This window comes from Balaenoptera borealis (genome assembly GCF_965194805.1).
Source record: "Balaenoptera borealis genome assembly, chromosome: 11".
Lineage (NCBI taxonomy): Eukaryota > Metazoa > Chordata > Mammalia > Artiodactyla > Balaenopteridae > Balaenoptera > Balaenoptera borealis.
In genome coordinates this window covers 36,871,714-36,897,670 of record NC_138868.1, presented here as the reverse complement: position 1 = coordinate 36,897,670, position 25,957 = coordinate 36,871,714, and the positions used below count along the sequence as shown (strand labels likewise).

Here is a 25,957-nt window from a genome sequence, read left to right as displayed (position 1 = left end):
GGTTTTAAGGGTTAACTGAGACAGTTGTACTCAGGGCTCCTCGTGGATGGCGGGGGCTCTGTGGTGAGTTTCCTTCCTTCCCTACTGGGGGCCCTTCATTCAGCAGATGGCATTCCCCGATATGATTCAATCTCTCCCGAAAGTCTAGAACTGGTGCTGCCGGCTTTTTGCTTCTTGGTCTGGCTGCCAGCTCAGTCACTGCTCCTCCCAGGAAGCTGGAAGGAGATCAAAGTTGTGCAGGGGATTCCTTCTCCTCACTTCTGACCACCGTGTTCTCCGCCTTTCGTGCCCTTTCTCCAACCCCATCCCAACACTCTCCCACCGCACGTGCCCCCAGCATGACAGGGCGATAGTCCTGCCCGCGGGATTTTGGTCGAGCACGTGCTTGGCCCCTCTTGCCAGATAGTCGCTTGGCAGGTCCTTTGGAGGTGGTGGGACCCCCCACCCCAAGCTCCGTTCCAAGGCACGGCAGGCACGGTGTGCAGGGTCCCTCAGGACACGCTGGATGTTGTGGTAAAGGTCCCAGTGTTTTCCCCTCATCTTCCTGCCGCTTTAGAAAACCGCCATGAAACGGTTAACCAACCACTTTGATGATAGCCAATACGAGTTCATCATCTGGAGAGTCATTTGCATGTCTCAGCATGAAACCCCAAATGTCTTTAAGGCCCAAGGAATAGAATGTGACGGTGGACTCTGAGACCATAGGTTGTGGAGTTTGGCTTGGTGCAGTCGTCCAGGCCAGGGTTTACTGTGGTCACAATAGCAAGCAACCCGTTTGGAAGGATCCGGCCTCACGGGGGTGAGGGTCCGTGCCGCCTCTCACCTCCCAGGCCTGCTTCACAGGCCCCACCAGGCACCCACACCTGGCACCCATCAGCCACAGAGAGCGGTCTGTCTTCTCCCCGGACGCATGGACAAGCTCACGAGGGCCTTCTGATAACAATTCTTTCTGGTGCCCTCCATGTAATCTGGCTCCACGCGGGCCTGAATGGTGTATTCTGGCAGCTTGGTCAGGGTCCCCTGAGCCAGTGGTGCCCTTAAATGACATCAGGTGGGGAGAGAGCCAGACTGGGGGTTAGGAGACCTGGGTTCTAGCCCCCCAGCCCTTCCATGGTGTTTTCTGTGTAGGGACATCTCTGCTTGGACGATGAAACCTGGCTGAGCTTTGGATTTGCCCTTAGCTTTTATTTATTTAGCCAATAAGTGGAAAGCAGATTTTCTTTATCTTAGCTATTTCAGGAGCCTTCGGTTGTCTCATTTCTAAAGTGAAGGCAATTGGATTGGGTGATGTCTAAGACCTGCTGGCTCTAACATGATTCTGTCGGAACACTTGCTGGGTGAGCTGGGGGTACTTTTCCTCTCTGACCTCCGTTTCCCCCTCTGTAAAATGAGAGCTGGGATTGAGGACCCTGCTAGCTCTGAATGAGTATTATGAGACTGGAGCAGTTGTTTTTCTAGGGCAACAGGAAGATGAGGAAATGTTAGCATGACCCTCACAGTAACGCCCTGTGAGTCCTGAGGTTTCCTGGGCTCCTCGCCTTCCGTAACTTGGAACTCAGCTTGGCGTGGCAGTAAAGGGCCACCCAGGTGATTGTTTAGCAAGAGGGACCATGCCTTTGCTCAGCCAAAATCGAACTGCAGGACCGTCACGTATAGCTAGAGATAGAGAGAGGGCACCTTCAACCATAATCGAGTGGCCAGACAGGTCTCTAGCAGGATAGGCTAGAAGGTGTGATTGGCAGGAGAAGAGGTGTTAGGTGAGGAGGATCAGATCAGCAGCCTTGTTGGTGACATGAGGAAGGACGGCCTGGTGGCTTTAGTGTCAGACCTGTCTGAGTTCAAATCCCATCTTGATCACTTTCTAGTTGTGTAACTCTGGACAAGCTATTTAACCATTGGAACCTCAGTTTCCTCATCTGTAAAATGGGGATAATAGTACATACCTCATAGAGCTGTTCTAAGATTAGGTGAGAGAATATATATATATATATATATATATATATAAAATACCTGGCATATGGTCAGTTCTTAATTGACATTAACTCTTTTCATTTTTGTGATAATGACTGACTGATGTATTGATTGGATATTGTGCCGTGCTGACATCTTGAAAGCAGTGGCTCTGGTGGGAAAATGAAAAGAGAAAGGGAACTTGGTTGAACACTCTGTGTGCCAGGCACTCTGCTAACTACTTTACCTGCATTAGTGCATTCAGTCTGCCCAACAACCAGCTAGGTAACGACATTTCTTTCCATTTTATAGATAGAGAAGCTGAGGCGCATCAGGGTAGAGTAAATTGCCGGAGGTCACACAGCTTTTTTTTTTTAAATGGTGTAGTATTTACATATAACCTACTCACAAACACCCGAATACTTTATTATTTTTAAAATTATTTATTTATTTATTTATTTATTTATTTGGCTGTGCTGGGTCTTAGTTGCAGCATGTGGGATCTAGTTCCCTGACCAGGGATGGAACCCAGGCCCCTTGTATTGGGAGCGCAGAGTCTTAGCCACTGGACCACAAGGGAAGTCCTGGTCACACAGCTTGTAAGTGGCAACGCTGGGATTTGAACCCAGGTCTGTCTCCCTTTAAAGCCTAGACTCTTTCCACTACATGACATCCTCTCCCAAGGAGCGGCTATTAGAAATAGATGGAAATGCAGAATTCTGGAGCCGTCATTTGCATCTGGGTGGATAAAAGTCCCTCCACTGTGAATCAGGACCCTTGCACTGCTACCCCATCCTGCTGTCAATAGCTGTCATTGCCAGCTGGGCAAGTCCCAGGAGGCACCCGGGTCCCATCTTTCACATCTGCAAATTCAAGGGTTAAAATAAATATTCTCTAAGATCCTTCTTTGCTTATCAGTCTGCAATTTTGGGGGGATGGTGTTAGAATCAGTTCTTGGCATTGATTTAGAATTTAATCCTTGGTGCTAGATTTTATGGGCTCTCTCTCTTTGAAATGGGGATTTTTGAGTAGCCCTGAGCAAGTAGGCTTTCCTTTTAGATCTGCTAAGTTATCTTTCTGCTTCATTGAGAAAGGTTTCCAATTAGGGATCAATGATTAATTTTCTTTTAATGAGGAATACCACCAGAAATAATGCATCCCAGTTTATTATCCTGCCCTGGCTTGTGCAGACATTAATCATGGAGCTTTGTTTGGAAGCACGGCTGCGACACCTCATTATGACAGGCTCCTTTGTGATCGAAGTTCCACCAAGACTGTCATTTCTAAGCAACAGAGATGTCCTTCTTCTGTTGCAGCAAGATAAACTCAGTTCCTTTTGTTCAGGGCCCTAGGTGACAAGAGTGGCCGGTTGCTTCCTATGAGACCTGAGTTTCCCTTTGAGCAGCTAGAATTCCAGAGGCAGGGGCGACCAGCAGGCAGTCTGAAGGTCAAATGCAGCCCATCTGACCTCAGGGGCCGCTGTGCCTGAGAGTTATGGCAAGGCCACAAAGCTAGCTTAATTAGCTGGCACTGGCTGGGGTGGGGGCAGTGGCCTTACCACCTGTTCAGGGCTCCCGTTGTGAGGACGATGCTGCCAGGTGTCAGGCCAGCAGGCTCAGATCAACTCGTCATTGTCACTCCTGCCAAGTATAATTCATTACTGTTCAAGTTTAATTCCGCTGACAGTCCATCCTGAAACAGGTGCATTCTGAAGCCCCCATGACACAGGAGAACTAGCTGTGAAGAAACCTCCACAAACACCTAACACCTGACTCACATTGGAGGCATACCCAGGATTTCGAAATGAAACTGTGTGCCCTTTCAGTTCACCGCAATCCCCACTGACAAAGTGAGTGCACCATTCCACATACCAGGGCCGGACCTGGTGAGGCAAGCAAGTGCCTAGGGTTTGAAATTTAAGGCGGCACTCACTCTCAGTTTCCTGCATGTTCAGGCTCGGCCCCATGAGAGTGAGTGCTTCCTTAAATTGTGCACCCCGGGTGTTCCCTTGCCTCACTCTAGTCCCCTCCCTGCCTCACACATTTCTGATCATGTGGCCCAGTGAGTGGCATTAAAGGTAATGGAAATAGGCTTTGTAGTTAGAAAGCTTCAAGTCTGGATCTTGGGTCCAGCTGGGAGACCTTGAGTGAGATATTTAACCCTTTGTGAGAGGCTTAACCTGAGCCATTTCCTCCTCTGTAAAATGGGACTGCAAAGATCTGATCTATGGAGGGAACTCCAGAAATGGGCTGTCTCCCGCACTCAAACGGGAGCAGCGTCTCAGCCGGTTAGACTGGTGCCACTCTTGGGGTCTTCTTCCTGCTGGACCCCACTATCTACGTCATCTCCTCTCCCTTGCCTCCTTCCATCCTCATCTCCCATCAGCTCCACATGGTCAGGAGGTGAAGAGGATATCCCTTAGTTGTCACCCTGCCCCTGCTGTCTTGGCGGTGCCCCGCCCGGCCCTGTAGCGTTCCTCTCCCCAGCCCCATCCGACAGCTGGGAGGACAGCCCGGGTTATCCTGTGGTGGGTGATTTTCTCCTGAGACGTCAGATGCCTTTGGGTTTCCTACCGTCTGTGTGTGGAAGGGTTTCACTTAAGGGGAAGGAGAGAAGCAGGTTTAGGGGGGGTAGGAGGGAGCAGGGAGCCCCCCCTCATGGTCCCTGGTGATTCCAGTGCCTCAGGGCAAAGAGTGAAGGGGGCTGCTGCCCCGGGGGACAGGGAGGGGGCTCCTGGTCGGTGGTGGCAGCAGTGCCGAGAAGAGGAGACCAGCCCATCTCTGGTCTGTAGACAGGAAGACTTTGGCCTTGACGAGTAATTGGGTTTAGAGGAAGAAATAACTCCTTATCTTTCCTTGACCTGCAGCCTGTCCCATTTCAGCTGACAGAACCTCTGCCCACCAGCTGCTGAGGCCACAACCTTTGGGGGTCACCCTTGACTCCCCCCTCCCCGCCCCCCGCTCACTCCACATTAAATTGGTCAGGAAGTTCTGTTGCTCTTCCTGCACGGTGTATCCGGTTTCTGATCATTTCTCCTAGCTCCCCTGAAACACCCTGCATGGAGCCATTGCTGCCCCTTGCCTGGATCGCTGCTGTGGCCTCCTAACCGCTGCCCCTGCAGTGTAAACGTGACGTGGCAAGCCGGTGACGGCTAAACTGTGAGATCGTGTCACTCCTCTGCCCAAACCCCTGCAGCAGTTCCCCGTCCCCTCCCCGCCCACACGGGCCCACAGGGCTCTGCAGGATCTGTCCCTGCCTCCACCCCTACCCCCGCCTTCCTCTCCCGCCTGTGCCCCTGCCCAGCCCCTGGCTGCTCCTAGAAGGCAGGCACACTCCCTTCTTAGGGTCTTTACTCCAGCGGTTCCCTCTGTCTGGAATGTTCTCCCAGATATCCAGTTGGCTCGTTCTCACTTCCTTCAAGTCCTGGGCAACTTCTCAGTGAGGCCTTCCCTGTCCTCCCCTTTATTATGGCCATCGTCCCAGCCACCCTCCCCAGCATGTGCCTGGAACATATTAGATGCTCAAAAATATGTGTACCTATGTATGCATATGTGTGTATTTATTGGGTTAATAAGTAACCCCGAGAGATTTATCTTCATCTCAACCCTGACTTTCCCTCAATCCATCCTTTGCAAGTCCTTGAATCAGTTCTCATCTCTTAAAATCCCAGCGCCTGCCAGCCGCTGCCAGGCCGGAGCCCCTGTCAGGCCATGGGGTCTGTGCAGCCAGTGTGTGATGGGGACTCTATCTCCCTCCCGGAGGCAGGTGTTCCCCAGGATGGAAGGCTGTGGGTGAGCACAGAGGGGCTCTGAACCAACAGTGCTCAGCCGGCTGTCTATGCCCATCCTGTGGATGAGGGAGGGTTTCGTGGTCCAGGACAGGAGCTTAGCCTCATCCTTCCAAGCGTCTCCTAATGCACTTTTGGGATGTAACTGGCTTATGAGCTGAGGGTTGCCAGGGTTATTAAATTTAGGACTGGTGAGTCATTGGCAAAACAGAAATGGCACTTCTCTTTCCAGGGTCTCAGGCCTGTTCCATGTCGTACGCATCGTCCCATTGTGCTCTTCCAACAGCCCTGTGAGGAGTATGCTTTTGTTATTGCCACTGCAGGTGTGGACACTGAGACTCAGTGAGGTTAAGTCACTTCCCAAGGTGGCCCAGCTCATAAGTGATGGAGCTGGGATTTGAACTCAGGCCCGTGGGAGTGCAGAGCCCAAGCTCTCCCAGTCTGCTCTTCTCTCTGTCTACTGAATCCTGGTCCCAAGCCCTTCCTCCACTCTGAGGTTTGATTGACAGATAAGGAAGGTGCCTCTCACTCATCCCCATTCAACCACAGCCCCCAAGTTCTGCTGATGATATTTCCCAAATGTTTCTCGGCTCTGGTCCTTCCCTCTCGTGCAGAATCTAGGAGCCTCCTTTGGCTGGTACTCAGGGCCTCCACGACCTGTCTCCTCCCATGTCTCTAGTGCCCCATTGCTCTTAGCCTCAACTGTGTGCCGTGCTCCTAGGGAATTTAGGGCCTCGCCCTCACCCCTGCCTTTCCCACTTTCTTCCCTCACCTTCCCACCTCACCTCACCTCCTCTGCGTTGCACTTGGCCTCTAAGATCCAACTCATGCGTCATCTCCATGCATCTTTTTGTGACCTCCTGGATTGAGCCCAGTGCCCTCCCCTGGACTTCACGGTGTCCTGTTTGGAACTGCTTAGCCCATTATTCAGACATTGTCTCTGGGTCTCTGAGGTTGAGTTCCTTCACCTTTATGCATCTAAGCCCTGGCACAGCTCCCAGGTCATAGTAGGCCGTGATAAATGCTTGTTGAACTTAACTGCATTTAATGACCATCTGTTACAAGTTAGATGCTGTGCTAGGGGCCCATTTAATCCTCAATTATTTTTTTTAAGAAACGTGCTATTATCCCCAGTTTACAGCTGCAGAAACTGAGATTCAGAGAGTTGATTAGCTTGACCTAAGTCTCATAGCTACTCAGGGCCAGAGATGTGATTTTATTTGAACCTAAATATGTCTAATTCTAAGATCATGGTTCTCTCATGTCACTAGGCTGTCTCACTTAGGGTGTGTATATAAACAAGGATGGAAAACTTAAGCTAAAGAAATTAATCTCTAATGGTGGGATTTGGGGCCTGAAGCAGAGGGTGGGCTAGGCGTTAAGGAGGAGGGGGGCACATAACCTTTCTCTTTCAGTTGGTCCTTAGGGAGTTGTCCACTTCTGCACTGCAGGCTGACTCAACCCACAGCCTTGGGTGTCCCCCTCGAGACTTCATTTCTGGCTCTCTCTGATTCACCTTTGGTCCCAGTGCCTTCCTTGTGTCCCCAGACCTGGAAGAGTTTGGGGAAAACTAGCCTTTCAGGCACTTGTGTCCGGGTGGCAGATCACACTCTGCCTCTGTTGATGCTCCTTGGGTCACATCCTGTGTGTCTGCTCACTCCTGCCGCCGTGTCGGTGGTTTTTCCAGGTGGTGTACTTCACGGCCACGTTCCCGTATGTTGTACTCGTGATCCTTCTCATCCGAGGAGTTACCCTGCCTGGAGCTGGCGCTGGGATTTGGTACTTCATCACCCCTAAGTGGGAGAAACTTACGGATGCCACGGTGGGCTTCTGATTTCATTTATGACACGCCTGTGGGGGGAACGGCACATAGGGTTGGGTCCCGCTCCAGGACACTGTTTAGCAGAAGGGGTCAGACCTCCGCCCACAGGGCATCTCACTGTTTGCCAAACTCCTGATAATCTTGAAACGTTACACACTCAGGAAGTTTTTAATGAGAAGTGAGCAGCTGGGGGTTTCAGATTCCTGAAATAGTTGTCCTACATCTGGGAGGCTGCCGAGGCTGAAATGAAGAATGAAATTCCCTTAATAGCTTTGGGCCACCTCATGCCACTTATCTGTTGCTAATTATAGTGTGTTGGAAATGGAGTTTTGCTGGTTGGAAAATAATAGCACTTAGGCAAACCGCAAGCAATTATAATTTAAAGGGCTCAGACAGATTTGAATACTTCTGGCACACCGACACAGAGCCAGCACACACTTATACTTTCTCTTGGCATATTCTGCACAGGCATATCTTACTCTAAAATTCCCAACCCCCAGAACTTCACATGAGGGGGTGATTGTTTAATAAGAAATGCATTTTCTCACCTTAAAGAAAAATCTGCTTTTCCAGAAGATTTTAAGAAAGCATAACTAGGATTGAGTTTGCACATAATGAAAAACCTCCAGATAATGGCAGCTTAAACAAAAGTTTATTTCATTTGCAGCCCAGTGGTAGATAGTCAAGCACTGGTTGGGTGGCTCCATGGTGTCCCAGGTTCCTGTCTTTCTGCCCCACCATCCTCAGTGAGTAGCTGCCATGTAGCTGCCAGAGCTCCACCCATCATGTCAGCATTCCAAGTGGCACAAAGCAGTGAGGGAAGAGATAGAGATAGGCATCCTCCTTCTCTTTAAAAGAGGAGAAAGCCAGAAATTCCACATAACACTTGATTTTCTCATCATTGGCCAGAAACTAAGTCATATGATTTCCTCTCAGCTGCACCTCTCCTTGATTCTGGGAGGTGGCCATTTGGCTGGACGGATGGCTGCCTTTAAATAAAACCACAGCTTTGTTAGTAAGGAGCATGGGAGAATGGAGGTTGTGGTACAGACTTTGCCAGCACACACTTGAACTTTCTCTTTGCATACGTTAAGCACAATTTAAAAACCAGTTTTAATTTATAAAAATGATAGGAAGTCCATATCAAATCATATAAATCTATAGCTCAGACTCTTGAGTAGCTTTCTGGAGTTTGATGAGGACAATTAAAAAAAATCACCAAGATGACCAAGCGGTGTTGTCAGCCAAGTTCGAGAATGAAGTGGCACTGTAAAATCCACTGAGCTGTGGCACAGAGCTTGCTTTACTTTGATGAGGGGCTACAGAATTTCAGATTTTTAGTAAATTGTTGTAATCTTTAGGAATGTCAATTTTATTTTTTATTTTATGGGGGGAATGTCAATTTTAAAAGGTTTTCATTTTGTATCCATGAATATTTTTGCTGTTCCAAATTGTTTTTTTGAGTTTGTTTCCAGCTAAAGAAAGGGCTCTCCCCTTCTGTATAGTTTTACATTGTAGGGCTTGCAAGCATGAAACGTGTACATTGCTTGTTGAGTTCCTCTGCTTTGATTAGAATGAAGTTAGAGTCTCCCAGGTCATTTACTGCCTTTCTGGCTTCCAGTGCAAATGACGTATGTTTCTCATTTATGTTGGTGCCAAAGTCATCTTGTCCTGACTGCCTTTTCCCCGGGGGAGATGGTGTGGCTTTGGGAGACTCCCCTCCCCCGGGCCAGCCTCCTTCAGTGACCTTGAATCTTCCCCTCTTTTGCCTCCTAGGTGTGGAAAGATGCTGCCACTCAGATTTTCTTCTCTTTATCTGCTGCATGGGGAGGCCTGATCACTCTTTCTTCTTACAACAAATTCCACAACAACTGCTACAGGTATGTGGAGGCACTTCAAGTCCCAGAGGTGGCGGGTGAGTGGGACTAGGGCCTGGGGACAGAATCATGGGCTGTGTCATCAGACACCTGAGGCCATATCCTCACACTTCACCCAAGGCAGAGCCAGACAGCTCTGGTGTAGGGGAAATTGCCTGCAAAGGCCTAGCTGCTGGCTTCTGGTGGCCTGGCTTGGACCCCAACTTGCACCCTGATTCTGACACATGGGATAGAATTGAGCTTCTCTGGAGGTGCCATGCAGCTGGTTGTGTCCTGGAATAGTCATTTGTGAGCTAGCTAGTCCATGGATACAGTTGGATGGTAGTTGCTGATGAAGTATGGTCATTCAGTCACTCGACAAACATTTTTCTAGAGAGCCCCGTAAGAAAGGCAGCATGGTACAGTGGAAAGAATACCTTGGTGATGGATGTGTTAATTAACTCAATTGTGGGACTCCTGTTTCAATGCATATGTATATCAAATCATCACGTTGTACATTTTAAATATGTTAAAATGTATTACAATTTTATCTGTCAGTTAAACCCAAAGTTATGCAAACTTTGAGTCCCCTCCCAGATTGAGGAAACAGAACATCAGGAGGTGGGGCTGGCCCGGGAATCTACATATCGAGACAGGATCCTCAGGTGATTCTGGTGCAGGGTGACATCTGGATAGTGTGATATTAGGGGACTCTGGAACCCCAAAGATGTGAGAGAGCCTGGACAGCTTCTGGAGGAGGTGACATCTGAAAGTTAAATCCATCTGTGACAAGCAGTAAGAAAATACTGAGGGGATGATTAAAAAAAAAAAAGAAAGAACCTTGGAGTCAGAGAGACTTGCATTTGTATTATGACTTCACCATTTTCTAAAACTCCAAGACATGGGTAAGATACTTCACTTCTCTGAATCCCTGTTTTCTCATCTGTAAAATGCAGATTACAATATTTTGTTGAAGGGTAAGAGATGATGTATGCAAAATTCTCACAGCAATATTTTGCACATAGTAGGTGCTCAGTAGACAGCAGTTACCATTCTTATTATTTTTAATCATGCATGAGATATTTCGTGAACCAAAAGGAAGAGATTATAGTTAAGCTGTGGCCTAGCCTGGCTGGGATGGCCTCACACAAGTGACATCTATGCTGGGCCAGATTTCAAAAGGCGTTAGGGGAGGAAGGGAATGTTTTCAGGTGGGGATGAGTGGGGATGGGTGTGATGGAGATGTGGCGGGGAGCAGGTTGGTGGGACTGGAGCAGGTGTGTGCTCACCGGGCAAGAAGCAAATGGGGCCTGAGAATTGGCTGAGGCCAGATTGGAGAGAACCTCTGTGTTAGTCTCCTGGGGCTGCCGTAACAAATAGCACAGAGTGAGTGACCTGAACAACAGAAACTAATTTTCTCGCAGTTCTGGAGGCTAGAAGTCCAAGATCAAGGTGTCGACAGGGTTGGTTTCTTCTGAGCCCTCTCTGCGTGGCTTGTAGCTGGCCATCTTCTCCCTGTGTCTCTACATGGTCTTCCCGCTGTGCGCCCTGATCTCCTCTTCTTATAAGGGCATCAGTCGTATTGGATTAGCACCCACTCTCACGATTTCCTCTTAACTTAATCACCTGTTTAAAGACCCTATTTTCAAATGCAGTCACATTCTGAGGAACTGGGGGTTGGGACTTCAACATTTACATTTTGGGGGCACACAATTCAGCCCGTAACAGCTAGAATGCCAGACTAAGGTGTCTGAACTTCTTTGGTCGTAGTTGCTTATTAACTTATGACCCGCGAGAATCAGTCTGAGCATCGTCCAAGGGGGAAGCATTGCTCTGGCTTTGTTAGAAATGAGGCTGTGTGGTGTGGCTAATGGGCAGGAGGTCTGGGTTCAAATCCGAACCTACCATTATGAGCCCATTACCTGCCCCTGGGCCTCAGTTTCCCCATCAGTAAACTGAGGTCCTGGACAAGGTGGGTTGTATCCTGAGCACTTGCTCTGTGCCAGGCTCTGTGCGGTGCAGGCCTCATCTGGTTCTGTCCTCACAACAACCAGTGAGGGAGGTGGAGTCATTGCCACCATTTAAGGTCAGAGTGGAGAGAAGGGAACCCTCTTGCACTGTTGGTGGGAATGTAAATTGATACAGCCACTATGGAAAACAGTGTGGAGGTTCCTTAAAAAACTAAAAATAGAGCTACCATATGATCCTGAAATCCCACTCCTGGGCATATATCTGACAAAAACCATAATTTGAAAAGATACGTGCACTGTTTACTGCGGCACTATTTACAATAGCCAGGACATGGAAGCAACCTAAATGTCCATCAACAGAGAAATGGATAAAGAAGATGTGGTACATATATACAATGGAATATTACTCAGCCATAAAAAAGAACAAAATAATGCCATTTGCAGCAACATGGATGGACCTAGAGACTGTCATACTGAGTGAAGTAAGTCAGACAGAGAAAGACAAATATCATATGATATCGTTTATATGTGGAATCTAAGAAAAGGGTACAAATGAACTTATCTACAAAACAGAAGTTTTTGTAGAGTTACAGATGTAGGAAACAAACTTATGGTTACCAGGGGGTAAGGGGGGGAAGGATAAATAGGGAGATTGGGATTGACATATACACGCTACTATATATAAAATAGATGACTAATAAGGACCTACTGTATAGCACAGGGAACTCTACTCAATACTCTGTAATGACCTATATGGGAAAAGAATTAAAAAAAGAGTGGATATGTGTAAAAAAATAAATAAAGTCAGAGTGGAGAGGAAGTGACTTGGTCAAGGTCATGCCTCTAACATGTAAGAGAATTTGGCCTCACGGCTCCATCTAGCTGTGACCCCTCTCTTGTGTCTGGGATGGACAGGGCAGGCCGGGAACGGCAGCCATATGGCCAGCAGAGGGCGCTGGCACCGAGGTGCTGGTCTCTCTCCTCTCCCCGCCTCCCTTGCCCTTCTAGGCCCGTGTGCCCCAACCCCAGGCTGTTCTCATGCTTGGTGGCATCTGTTGGTCCCACCGCCTTCTCTTCTCTCATACGTCGTTCTTGTCTCGGACTCTGCAAAAGGCTTCATCCCCTCAATTTCTGCTCTGATGGACAGACTTACCTCTGGCACTGCCCGGAGGAGAGATCCAGTTCTCGGGCAGGTGGAGCCAGAGCTCTGTCCCAGAGGCCCTGGAGCAGGGCAGTTAGGGGAGGGAGAGCTTTTTGAGTCTTTTGGTGCTTATCCACTTGGCCCAAGAGAGCCTGTGGTCAGGACTGGTGGTTCCTTTCCTTGTGAATAAGAGAGAACAGGACCAGCCTACAGTGAGTACCTATTTAGGAATGGGCATGTGGACATGGGCACACAAACACGCGAGCACACATTCACGTGTCCCTCCCCTATCGCTTCCTCCTCACAAAGCACGCCTATTGGCAAACTTGTCTCTTCCTCCCAGGGACACCCTAATTGTTACCTGCACCAACAGTGCCACGAGCATCTTCGCCGGCTTCGTCATCTTCTCAGTCATCGGCTTCATGGCCAATGAACGCAAGGTTAACATCGAGAACGTGGCAGACCAAGGTACAGTGCGCTGGTCACCCTGCTGTCGTAGGGCAGGTTCCAGGTTCACACCCTGAGCTCCTCATTTATGCTATGCTAGGAAGTTGGCCTTCTGGAACAGGCTGGAGAGGGGGACAGCCTAGGTCCCCCTTTGCGGAGGGACCCAGAACAGCTGGAGTCGGAAGCTCATGCAGGGTCAGATCTGGCCGGTCCTTCCCCAGAGGTGTGGCTATAAAGGCCCCTTTCCCGCTTCCCTCTCCTTTCCTTCGTTTCCCGTCCTCTCTTAACTCAGCTCCAGCAGAAGTAAGGTCTCTACCTGTTGGGCACGGGGAGAGGATTCTCTAGGCAAACTAATGCTCCTGCAGCGGATGTAGGCACAACCTGCTTCAGGGTGGCATTCCTTGCCGAGGGCTCTGTAGGCACCAAACACTAATGCTTAGCAAGAGCAGCCTTTTCCTGATGAAGCACTTTCCTGGTTGTTAGGTCAGATGTGTTCCCGGGGTCTTCTGCTTAGTTCACAATGCAGACCCTGCAAATTGTTTCCCCAGTGGGTGGAAAGGTTGGACGGCGGTGGTGGGAGGGATGTGGAATAAATGTTTACCTTCTGCCCAAGTGATCCCTCTATTAATGGCTAGCATTTGTGTGGTCCCTTTGGAGTGTACAGAGAGCTCTCCTTTTTTATCTCATTTAATCCATATTTCTAGCACAGAATCTTGTAGAGAGTGTGTAATACTTTTAGTTAACTTTTTACTTCCACCCAGCCTTATTCTACAGAAGATTTGGGTGCTGAGCAGGTCTCAGTGATTGAGGGATTTCATCGTGGCGTTGTCTATCATGACGGGCATTCTGTAATCAGGCATTTATGGGCTGCCGTGGTATAGGGACTGTGCCAGGGGCTGTGGGGACAGGGCTGTGGGCCCAGATGATCCAGAGTGTGGACCTGTCTGTGACTTCTCTGCGCAGTTATCTTTCTTCAAGGAGCTCACTGCAAGTCTCAGATAATGGCTCAGACGCCAGCACGAGAAAGAACTAGGCCCTAGCAATGTCACCTTCTTGGTGGGCCGCTGGCTGTCTCCTGGCTCCCTAAGGATAATTAATTACTGCTTCAGCGGTGCTGATGATGCACTGCAGGCCTCAAAGGGTTAAAGAGCCAGCTTGTTGGTGGGGGGGAGCTGTCTCTCCCTGCAGAGGGTGCTGGACCCCCAGGGATTTTGGTTCTGCAGCAGTGCACTAAATTAGAGGTCCCAGAGCTGAGCAAATGCCCTTCCCTGGTTGAAAAATTTAAACCTTCTGGGGAGCAGGGAGGTGGTGAGGGGGAGGGAGGGAGTGGCGGAGGCTTTGTTTTCGGGGTGCCTGTACCACCCACGCTGTCCTCATTTCCTTCCAGCAGCGTAGCTGGAGCAGGTACGTCCTGTTCCACCTGCCAGCAGATCTGAGGTGTTCTGTTATTTTTGTGACATTACTGAGCTCCTTGTGAACCAGTGGCCGAGTGGCCAGAGATAGTGATTCTTAAGATGTGGGCCACATTCGTCAACTCTTCTGAGCGTTTCCTGCCCCAGGAAAGGGATTTGGGGGCACAAGTTGCTAAAACCCAAATTAAATTTTGTTTTTCGTTTATATAAAAAGCATCAGACAAATGGCCTGTTTCCCTCTGAAACTTGCCCTTTTCAGAATTTTTTCATTTCCTCTGATTTTAACAGGGAGAGAGGAGTACTTCTCACAGATTCTAATGTGTTGTGTTCATACAGTTGACCCTTGAACAATGCAAGGGTTTAGGGGCGCCGACCCTCCATACAGTCAAAAATCTGTGTTATAATTTAGAGTCAGCCCTTCGTAGATACAGTTCCTCTGAATCTGCAATTCCTCCGCATCCATGGATTCAACCAACTGCAGATTGTGTTGTACTGTAGTATTTACGATTGAAAAAAATCCATGTCTGAGTGGACTCGTTCAGTTCAAAACTGTGTTGTTCAAGGGCCAACTGTACTTGGTAGTTTCTCATTGTCACCAGCGCAGGGACAGTGGGTCTCATCCCACAAGGGAGGGGCAGTGGTCCGGGAGGTCTTGTGAATTCGCATACATTCTTATATGTGATTAGCAGGCTTGTCCAATTTCCTCCGTTGTAATGGAGGCTCTGCAGAATACAGAGATCGGGGTCAGGCCTGCATTAGGTGCCAGCCCCAAGCTCTCCTAGCTGGGCGACATTGGCACGTGGACATTCAGTTCATTTTTGCTGACCCAACATTAGTAACTGTGCTTTGGGATTCAGTCAAAAGCAGTTTCTCTTTAATGACCTAACCCTAGTCCATTTCATTTACAGGTCCCTTGTAAGGGAGGCTCAAAGTCATTACCCCAAATCTTGGCCGTATCAGAGCTTCTGGGGGCTTGAGGGTGGGATTGGTGTTGAGACCAAGCTGTCCTCTGCTTTTACGATGGGCACAGGGAAGGGGGCGTGGTCTTCTCAGGCATCGACGCCAGAGAAGGAGCTTGCCGGGAAGTCAGCCTTTTAGAGTCATCTCCCAGCCAACTGCTACCTGGGGAGCACTGACTCACGGTCAGAATCCAACTCAGAGCCCTGCCGAGATGCTCACCCACTAGCGGCAAGACTCGGTTAGACCACAGCAGAGGAACACGGAGGTGCGTATTGCATATAGAGTCCCAGGTCTAGGCGGTAACTCTCAGGTAACCAGGCCACTAGGAAGTTCCGCCCTGGCTCCCTCACCCACTCCTAGTTCAGAGACCCTGCTGATCAAGATGAACGCTCTCAAACTGGACGGACCGTCCCACCATCTGTCTGTCACCTGGATGCCAGTCCTTCCAAAGGCACAGGAAAGGGTTCCGGTGCTGCGTCCTCTGAGAACGCATCCACACGTAGTAGGTTTCTCAGCAGAGTAACCACTCCCCGTGTGCTGCGGGTCGTGATGGGTCCATTGACCGGAGCCCCTGGTTGTGTCTTCAGTGGCTCTCTAGGACCAAGGAGGCTGTCGCTGTAGGTCTCTGGGGGCCCCGCCCAAGACGCTGGCATGCAGAACCCCTTTGATCCCCTCTCATGGGAAGAGTAATAATGGTCTATGCTTACTGAGTTCTCGCCACGGCCAGGCATTGTTCTGAGCCCTTTACTTGTATCAACACACTTACTGCTCACAGAAACTCCCTGAGTGTAGGTGCCATTATTATCTCCATTGTACGGATAAGGAAACTGAGGTTTGTCCGGAGTCTTACCTACGGTCCCACAGCTAGGAAGAGGCAGAGCCAGTTTTCTGGCCCCTGGGGGAGAGGAGCCTGCAGTCCACCCACTGGGCCTTGCTGCCTCCCAGAGGCAGAGGAAGGAGGCAGGACTCAGCCTCCATCAGACACAAGGGCCTCGCCCGGGGAAAACTCCACCGTGGCTCGGACAGTCCATCTTTCTGAACTCTACAAAATGTTCTAAAACTGTATTTTAAAAATCCACTCTCTAGCCATCTTGGATAAATGGAGTTTGCTGAAAATGATGCCTTTACCCTGCATACTTTAGGGAGGCTGCTGAAATGGAAACAGGCCGAATATTTTGAAATCATTCCCCTCCCTGAAAAAGCAGTAAAGCCCAAACGGCCAGAATCCTGTTAAGCAATGAGCCGAGGTCCTCCGGCAGTGGCCATTTGAAGAACTTCTTGACCACTTCATGGGCCTAAACTGAACTGGCTTCCTCGGTGTTCCGGACACTGAACTGGCTTCTTCAGTGCATTGCATTTGAGACCTATTTTGAACTGTAGCTTAATACAGATTTTTCTTTTATGGTTCACTCAGGGAGCCTTCAGAGGCTGTCTCTACTGTCTGTTCAATAAATGTATCGAGCGGGGGTATCTTAGGCATTCCAGGCTTTATGTTTTAAATGCCCAAAGCCCTAGGCAACACTGGGAGCTAACAACCTGATGAATTCCAGTTTAAAAAAGTGTCATTATGCTTGAGTTATAAAAACTCCAGGAGCTACGATTTCTGGCTTCCAGACGTGCGCTGGCTGTGGATTACCCTGACGTTCCCTGGTCTCTGCCCCTTATCATCTAGGTTTCTACCTACAGGGAAATTCACAACTGCCAGGTCTTTAGCCATCTTCCCAGTGAGGCTGTGAGGAAGATAGGAACGGCTGGTGGGGCTTTATGTTAGCAGACAAAACTGCAGCTCAGACATCCTCAACCAAGACCACACGTGATATTCTTGGGAAAACTGGAATCGGAGCTGCTAATTTCCAAGTTCATTGTCCACCCCTAAGAAAAACTAATATTCTGTGAGTGCTGATGATGTGCAAGGCACTGGTCTCAGTGCTTTACGTGCGTTTCCTCATTTGTCCCTCATAACCGCCCTGTGAGGAACTATTGTTATCCCCATTTTACAGATGGGCAAGATTGAGGCTTACAGAAATTAAGTAACTTGTCTAGGGTTGCACAGCTGGCAAGTCATGGAGTCTGAATTTGGACCCAGGTCTGTCTAACTATTAGAGACCAAACTCTCTTAACTCTTATATCATGCTTCCCTCTTCCCCACTTAATTACCTGTGGACTGATGTAGCCCCATCTTTACCAAGCCTTTATACGGCAAATTCCTAAAAGTGTTAGATTGATTCATGTTTTATGTAAATGGCTTCTCCTGGAAGAGTGACTAGGAAGAAGGGTAACAAAATGGGGAAACGATGTCATTCTGGGCATGTTTAACCCTTACAGCAGGGTTTCTCCACCTCAGCACTCTTGACATTTGGGTCGGATAATTCTTTGTTGTGGGGACTGTCCCATGCATTGAAGGATGTTTAGCAGCAACCCTGGCCTTTCCACACTAGACACCAGTAATCATCCCCCATGACATCCCAGTTATGAGAATCAAAAATGGCTCCAGACATTGCCATATGTGCCTAGGGGGGCAAAATCATCCACTGTTCTAGAGGGTAATTATTACATTCTCCCCCAACTTATGAACACAAAGATGGAGGTTTTCATGTTATTTGCATGGGATACAGCCTGGCCTTAGAGTCGAGTTGGCCCCGAGTCTCTGCTTTGGCACTCTTTTTGAGCTTCTCCTCTGAGTTCCCTGAGGTGTGGACCTAATTCCCCTGGTCCTTCCCTTCTGGGAGCTTGAGATCTAATTGGGGAAATGGATAGAGAGGAGTAAAAACATAGCAAATAGCAGGAGCAGCATGTGATAACTAACAACTCAGGGCTTCCATGGAAAGAGGACCCTGTGGGCTTCCAGGAAGAGGTGGCCTTGAGCTGGACCTGTTTGCAATCATGTGTCTTGTTCCTTCCAGGGCCAGGCATTGCATTTGTGGTTTACCCGGAGGCCTTAACCAGGCTGCCCCTCTCTCCGTTCTGGGCCATCATCTTTTTCCTGATGCTCCTCACTCTTGGACTTGACACTATGGTGAGCCCCTCCCCGCTTCGATCCCTGCTTCTCCTGAAGACTCCTGTCCTGGGTCCTGCATCCAGCCTGCAATGGGGTTGAGCTTAGTGGTACTTAAATGTTTCCCTGAGGGATGTAGGGATGGTGAGGTACCTGTCCAGGGCTCAGGATAACCTTGCATTTGTGGGTGACTCAGGTGATGGGGCGAAGGAGCCGTGCTCTCTCCCTCTCTGTTCTCCATGCAAGTTTTAGCCTGTGTACTTCCTGCTTTTGGTGTCATTTTGCCAAAGCAAGTTCTTTGGGGCTGAATAAGGGAAAATAATATGAGGTCAGTTTTAGGGGAATTGCTCTGGGGCTGAGACTACTACAAATCATGCTGACAGGCACTCAGAGTTTAGTAGTTGGGTGCAAAGAGGGTTTTTCCTCAAGCAGAAGATCAAATGCTATTTAAACGGGAGGCGAGGAATTTACATCTCATGAATACAAAGTGAAGCTTAAAGTGTCCTGATGGATGGGTATGAGTGCAGCCTCTGGGGGCTGGAAACACTGCTCTAAGGCCCACATCCTGCTTGGATTCCCCTCGCTGGCCTTGTGGGTTGGACCCCAGCAAAGTCTTTCAGACCCATCAAGGGAATGCAACCCTAAAACCCAAACCTCATACTAATACCACTTTGCCTGATGGGAAACACAAAGGGCTTTTTGGAGCCTTTGGGGTTGGACCCCAGCAAAGTCTTTCAGACCCATCGAGGGAATGCAACCCTAAAACCCAAACCTCATACAAATACCACTTTGCCTGATGGGAAACACAAAGGGCTTTTTGGAGCCTTTGGGGTTGGGCGGTGTGTCTCAGGTGTCGCTTTGCTGGCATCGTTCCAGTTTGCCACCATCGAGACCATAGTGACCTCCATCTCGGACGAGTTTCCCAAGTACCTGCGCACACACAAGCCGGTCTTTACTCTGGGCTGCTGCATTTGTTTCTTCATCATGGGCTTCCCGATGATCACTCAGGTAAGCTGCCTGCTGGGCGCAGGCTTGGGATGGGGGCAGGTTGCAGGGGGGCCTGACGGCTCTCCAGCCTTCTACTCTTAGCTCCCGGACCTTATAACAACAGCCAAATCATTGCCATTTCCATGTAGATGGCATCAGTTCATTAGGGATTCTTACCACAGAGGAAAATATGTCACCTTGGCTACTAATGATACTTCTAGCATCTTCGTAATTGAGATGTAGCCTTCTTGAGCCAACGAGACAGGTGTGTCCTACTTTAAGAAAATGGAATACATGAAAATACTGACCAGAGAAATTGATTACCTGTCATATACAAGATTTATAGCCACTTGAGTTCCTTCTAGTCCTGAGTGTCTGGTAAGTTGAGTATTAGCTTACCTGAGAGATATATATATATATTGCTGTCCCTGTGACCTTGAGTGAGTCACTACTTTGGGCCTTGGTTTCTTCATCTGGAAAATGATAGATTGAAAGGAGATGGTCTCTAAGCCTCACCTATTGTACAGAGACTTAAAGAGTGAGCTGAAAATGCAACGGGTTGCTTGAGGAGTGCCCAGAGACACCTAAAGGTCACATGAAGGTCAGTCACATGCAGGTATATGGGTAGAAATGGTCATCTATTGCTTAAAGCAAAAATGAAGCAATCTGGCTACTTTCACATATACATCTTCAGATGCTGACCTTTGCCTTTTAAGAGTAAGATGTTAGATCACTTTTCTGGGCTTGTTCTATTGATTAGCTCGGAGTCTTTCCAGGGACTGCTTTGCTAACACGGCAAGTCCCCCAGCTTACATACCTGGCCAGCGTTAGGTTACTGATGTCAAGGGGAGGGGAGATCCTTTGACTCCTGTTTGCACCTGACCCTGCTCAGGATGGAAGGATTGACTGCTAGAAGTGGGAGACAGCCTAGATCCAGGCCTATTGATGTCGGTTGTTTCTCTCCCCTACCAGGGTGGAATTTACATGTTTCAGCTTGTGGACACGTATGCCGCCTCCTACGCCCTCGTCATCATTGCCATTTTTGAGCTCGTGGGGATCTCCTATGTGTACGGTAAGGGAACCACTGTGCCTGATGCTGAGGCAGAACTTAGCGTCGGTTGCCAAGCGTCCATGGCAAGCAGGTTTCCCATATTTTGTAAGACAATGAAAGGGCTTCATTGCAGCTATTTAGGAAACATAAGAGAGCTGCACCTTTATTTCCAGCTTGCCTCAGGACCACTGGGGTCTAGATTTAATAGAGAAACAAAAGACGGCTGATGGTGAAACTCAGTAGTCTTTGTACCAGAAACTGCTAGGACCAGGACATGCCTTTGGGTGTGGTCTGGCAAGTGAACCATCGTTAATGCCTGAGGACAATGGCCAGATTGGGTGGCGGGGGAAGGCTTCTTTTGCATTTTGAGGTCTCAGTAGCTGCAGTCTTCCTGTAGCTTGAGGTGAGGAGAAGCGTCATGGCTGGTTCCTGGATACTTTAGTGAGAAAAGAGAACACAGGCCTAACAGATCCTTAGGAGACTTCATTAGCATCATGGGAGCCTGTGATACAAGATCTCAACCCCAGATTTTCCCAGGAAGAAACTGCCTGTTCCTTTACAGATTAGCCCTTCTTAATATCACCATAGCAACCTGCATCCCATAATCATCAGGGCCATTATCTAGAAGAACAGGAATGGTAAGTCAGCGGATGCCGTCTTTGCCCTCCACGTGGAGGTGTCTGTGCGTGCGGGGGAGGGGGTCTCACCGGGTGATCTCCTGGGCTCCTCGTGTGCGCCGCTGGTCAGCACAAGCAAGTCCTATTGGGTTCAAGGCACTGCTGACTTCCCTGTGCCTCGAAGTCTCAGAATCATCCCTAATATAGATAAGGCCTCCTTAGCAAATACCAGGAAGGTGAAAAATGCCAACTCAGATGATCCATCTGTACTTCAGAACCAAAAAGAGATGGTAAAAAGAAAGGCAGGGTATCACTTGGATGCAGGATGTCCTTGGTATGAGCATCTTGCTTTTAATGTAATTGTTAGCCTCCTGTCCATCAGGGTTCAGCAGCTTCTTGTTTGCCTGAAAAACGCGTTAAAATGGAGGGTGATGGGGAATCAAAATATAAAAAGGAAACCTCTCATGTAAACGTTAGGTGCCCTAGAAACAGGAAGATACTGTAGTCAGGTGTTGGCAGAAGGGAACTTTGTCTCAGCTGGAGATTACATCCCCACTGCAGGGAGAGTTTAGTTTCTGGCTAGAGAAGTGGGCAGGCATGCCAGCTGTCATGATGGGATCAGAGGCCAAACTGCCAACACTTTGGGCTGATGAGACAGCCTGGAGCCTGCAGTGACACTGTGATTGAAGACCTGCATTTAGGGTGAGGCTTCAAAGAGCTTCCTACCTGAGCAGAGAGTGGCAGAAGCCCAGCCAATCTACCACAATCCTAACTTTCTGCCCAGATACCAAAGGCTTTGCCATGGGGAGGCCTCTGGGGCCCTCCTTTGGAAACTCAAGCCCTCGTGGGTCTATATATAAGCTAAAGTCACCAGATGGTCTGTTGGCAAAGTCAGGAAAGCTCTTCACTGCAGCACTGGCCCAGGTGCAGGAAGCCATCTCATTGACCTCCTCTGCTGTCTGTATCCTCGCTGCTATTTGCCACAAAAGACACATTTGCACAATTCTTTCCAATAAAACAGGGCTGTTCAGTGTGGTTTACAAGCATCATTAAAACAGAAACCTTTTAACATCTCTATTTTTAGAACTTAAGTAGCTCCCCCCAGCCTCCATATAAAACTGGTGGTAGATTTTTTGGTTCTGAAGGAAAAAATAAGTCCTGAGTGCTTCATTCCCTGGGCTCTGCTAATCTTCCTGGGGACCACCCAGGAAATCGCCTGGCCTCTAGAGGGCTGGTGCTGGGCCAGCTTCCAGGTCCAGGTGGACTCTGTGCTGAGCTCAGGGTGAACTTGACTCCTGCTGTGTCGGATGTGGGTGTGAACCTCTGATTTGGACCTGGATGGAATTCTAAGAAGGGACTCTTAGAAGAAATATTTGAGATAAGCTAACATAATTGTTAGAGGTGAAAGCAAAAGCCTGCACAAATATATAATGTACGCTCCCAAGGACACTGGATTCTTTATTGAGATGATGAGGCCCCAAACAAATGCAAGGTTAGTTTAAGGAGGTTGAACATGAACCTGTGAAGAGTGAAAATGAACCCGACTGATTTGATTCCCCCCCATCCTGGCTGCTGAATTTGAAAAATAAGTAGGTGGATTGCAGAGATTTGTGTTTTCTTCTTAGTTCTAATGATCTCTAGAGTCTAGATTCTAGAGGTTGCCATTCAAACATTTAAAATACAGTAGGTACAATTTTCAAGTTTTATCTTTAGATCAAAATATCTGATTCAGGTTCTCAAGGCAACACTCTTCAAAGGCCAATATTTGGGTTTGAGGTAGCTAGAAAAGTGGCACTCCCTGAGTTTGGTGAGGGACAATCCCTTTAACAGACTGTTACCTAATAGAGTCGCTTTGAAGAAGTGATTTGCATTTTCCTGGGAGCCAACACAGGGACTTTCTGGCTTGGGGGGGACCATAGGATTGACCTGCCACCACAAAGCCCTGCTGCCTGCTTATCTGCTTGGCTCTACACTGTGCATTTCCCCCAAATCACTGTATGCTCAATTGTCTTGATCTGTTTTCTTCCATGTTGATCAGTTACTTGTTTCACATCCTACCCCCACTCTGTCTTTCTCCACATCCTCGTGAGGGATGTTAGAGTCACACAGGCAATGACGTCTACAGGATGGAATATGCCATTCTCCAGTTCTGGTTGTCCATCCTGCAGGCTGAATGCCTCAAAGTTTTTTTGTTTTTGTTTTTAGTATAAAAGAAAACAAAACAGCAAAACAAAAACACATGATCTCTCCGGAACCCCACAAATTCAAGCTTACTTTTGTTCCTCTCTGGTCCCCCTCCCTGAGCTCCATCATCACATGTGTTCTCGGCTGAAATGTCACTGTCCACCTCTCATTCAGGGTGTAAGTTCCCCCAGCTCCATTTGCTGGGGTTCAGAAAACATTAGGAACAAGATGGTTCAGTCCATTCATAACTCACATAGGTAAATGCCTGTGAGTAAATCAACAGGTATTTTTTTTTAAGCAATATCTATTTTAATTAATTAATTTATTTTTTGCTGCGTTGGTTCTTCATTGCTGCACGCAGGCTTTCTCTAGTTGCGGCGAGCGGGGGCTACTCTTCGTTGCGGTGCGCGGGCTTCTCATTGTGGTGGCTTCTCTTGTTGCAGAGCACGGGCTCTAGGCGTGCGGACTTCAGTAGTTGTGGCACGTGGGCTCTAGAGCGCAGGCTTGGTAGTTGTGGCTTGTGGTGCACAGGCTTAGTTGCTCTGTGTCATGTAAGATTTTCCCAGACCAGGGCTTGAACCCGTGTCCCCTGCACTGGCAGGCAGATTCTTAACCACTGCACCACCAGCGAAGTCCTCAACAGGTATTTATTAAGTGCTCACTGTATGCCCTGCATGCTTCTAGGAAAGTGGGGAGGGCAGAGGTAGTTTTCTATATTCACGGATCTTTCCAACTAGCTGCCAGGAAGAGCAAATCTACTTCGTACATTGAGAAGAAGGCCAGTACTAAGCTATGCATCTCAGCTGTGCGCTTTTGCTGCCCAGAGATAAAGGAGGGCCAGGGTAGCCAGAAAAACTTTGAGAATGTGGAGTTTTGGAGATAAAAGAATATAAAAGTAGATAAAGACGAGACTTAGTGTTGAGTTTATTGCTAACCAAGGCAGGGAAAATCTGAGCCCACACATAGGGTTTTGGCTCCAAGAGATGCAGCCAAAACATTACATTAACTGTAAGAGAATAATATTTGAGATACACACAGGACTGGAGACCTTATTTGTGGGACCTAGTGCAAAAGGAAAATGTGGAGCCCTGTGTTAAAAAATTGTCAAGAGTTTCAAGATGGTGACAGGAGAGATTAAGATTAATCCAGGGGTGGCGCCCTTCTGAGCACCAGGCCCTGTATGAGTGCTTGGCTCACAGGCTAGGAGGTTGGCCCTGGCCACACAGTGGGGAGAGCAGCCCCTGGAAGACCATACTCAGACCAAGGGCAAGGGTACGGTTCATAAAGACAAAAGCCACAAAGTTGCATGGGTGAAAGTGATCGGTTGGTTGAAGGAGGTCCTTGACTTAACAGTTCAGGATTGGCTGGTTATATGGAGGTTGTGGTGGGCCCATTTCTGGGCACCAAATCTGTTGGTTTGAATCTAGAACAGTTGCTATGAGTTCACCACTTTTTTTTTTTTTTTTTCCTTTTCCTGCTATTTTTCTGCTAATTCAGTGAGAAACAGTTGCTCTGATCCATTTTGGAGCTCTCTTACCCCTCCAGGTTCAAGGTCATGCTGCAGGCAAGTCTCCATGCACATGCTCCAGGCCCCAAGATCAAGTCCTCTATCAAGAGTTAGCCTTCTAAATGGGAAGGAAATCCAAAAAAAAGAGGGGTATATGTATACGTATAGCTGATTCACTTTGCTGTACAGCAGAAGCTAACACAACAATGTAAAGCAGCTATACTCCAATAAAAAAAATAAAAAGAGTTAGCCTTGAAGAGGGATCTGGACCAGCGGGAAGGATAGCGCAGGCAGAGGAAGCCATATGAACAAAGGCCGGAGGGGAAGGTAGACATTGAGGCTGTAAAGGACTCAGGTGGGGACTTGGGCGTGAGTTGGGGCGTGGGCGGGCTGTGCTGGGTGGGAGCTGGAGCAGGCAGAGGATGGAGGGACTGGAGAGCCTGACTCAGGAATGAGCAAGAGGCGGGAGGCTTGCCTCGTGGCTCCCAGCCGGTGTCCCTGGGCTGCATCTGGGGGGCCACATTTGTGGAACAAGCAGAGCAGTCAAGGGACCTGGAGCCTGTTGAAGGCAGAAGCCTGTCGTCCAGAGCCCCCGGGGGAGGCCCACGGGGAGGGCTGACTTCCAGGGCTTGAGCTGACTCTGGAAACCAAGCCATCTCACCTTCAGTCCCAGCACTGCACCTCAGCATCAAACTGCCTCTTGCCGAAACTGGGCCCCCATCATCCACCCCTTCCTACAGCTCTGGGTCCAGCTCTTGCTCCCCTCTGGGGGAGCTTGAGCACTTCTACTGCCACCCCCTCCTCCCGTAGGAGGCTATCTGTATGTCTTCCTCTGTCTAACCTTGAACCCTGTCACATCAATTTCCCCAGGCGAGCTGCGCACCGTCATCTCCCAGGGATGATTTAATAGCCTGGTAACAGGATTGATACTGATAATAGACATTTTTAGAATCTTTTAAGAACAGAGGCCTGCTTTCAGGATCTCATGTGTGTTTCTGAGGGCCTCATCTTTGACTTTTGTCTCTTTTTTTGTTCTCACCCCTCACTTATGCCCAGAGGGTCTAGTGTCCAGAGGCCACTCGCTTGAAGGTGTTTGATGACATGAAAGGAGACAAACAAACCCAAAGATGGTCAGGTCAGCTGCTCAAAGTGTGCGGTTCTTGCCTGTGGTGGCCCATGATTTGGGGCCACCAGTCAGAACCGCCGACTATGAAAGGGCTTGAACTTGGGGCCCTTTCAATTGCCTTCAGCATAGCGATCCCACAGTTCTG

The 25,957-nt window shown here is 48.7% G+C and overlaps 1 protein-coding gene across 1 annotated transcript in view; it reads left to right on the top strand.

The window, feature by feature from the left end:
• Window positions 1–25,957, top strand: part of SLC6A5 (solute carrier family 6 member 5) — a 58,798-nt gene that overhangs the window by 19,747 nt on the left and 13,094 nt on the right. Inside the window, exons 7-12 of the mRNA XM_082342535.1 lie at window positions 7,425–7,559; window positions 9,336–9,439; window positions 12,870–12,994; window positions 18,249–18,361; window positions 19,217–19,348; window positions 20,300–20,399. Coding sequence (XP_082198661.1) covers window positions 7,425–7,559; window positions 9,336–9,439; window positions 12,870–12,994; window positions 18,249–18,361; window positions 19,217–19,348; window positions 20,300–20,399 — 709 coding nt within the window. The remainder of the gene's footprint in view (window positions 1–7,424; window positions 7,560–9,335; window positions 9,440–12,869; window positions 12,995–18,248; window positions 18,362–19,216; window positions 19,349–20,299; window positions 20,400–25,957) is intronic.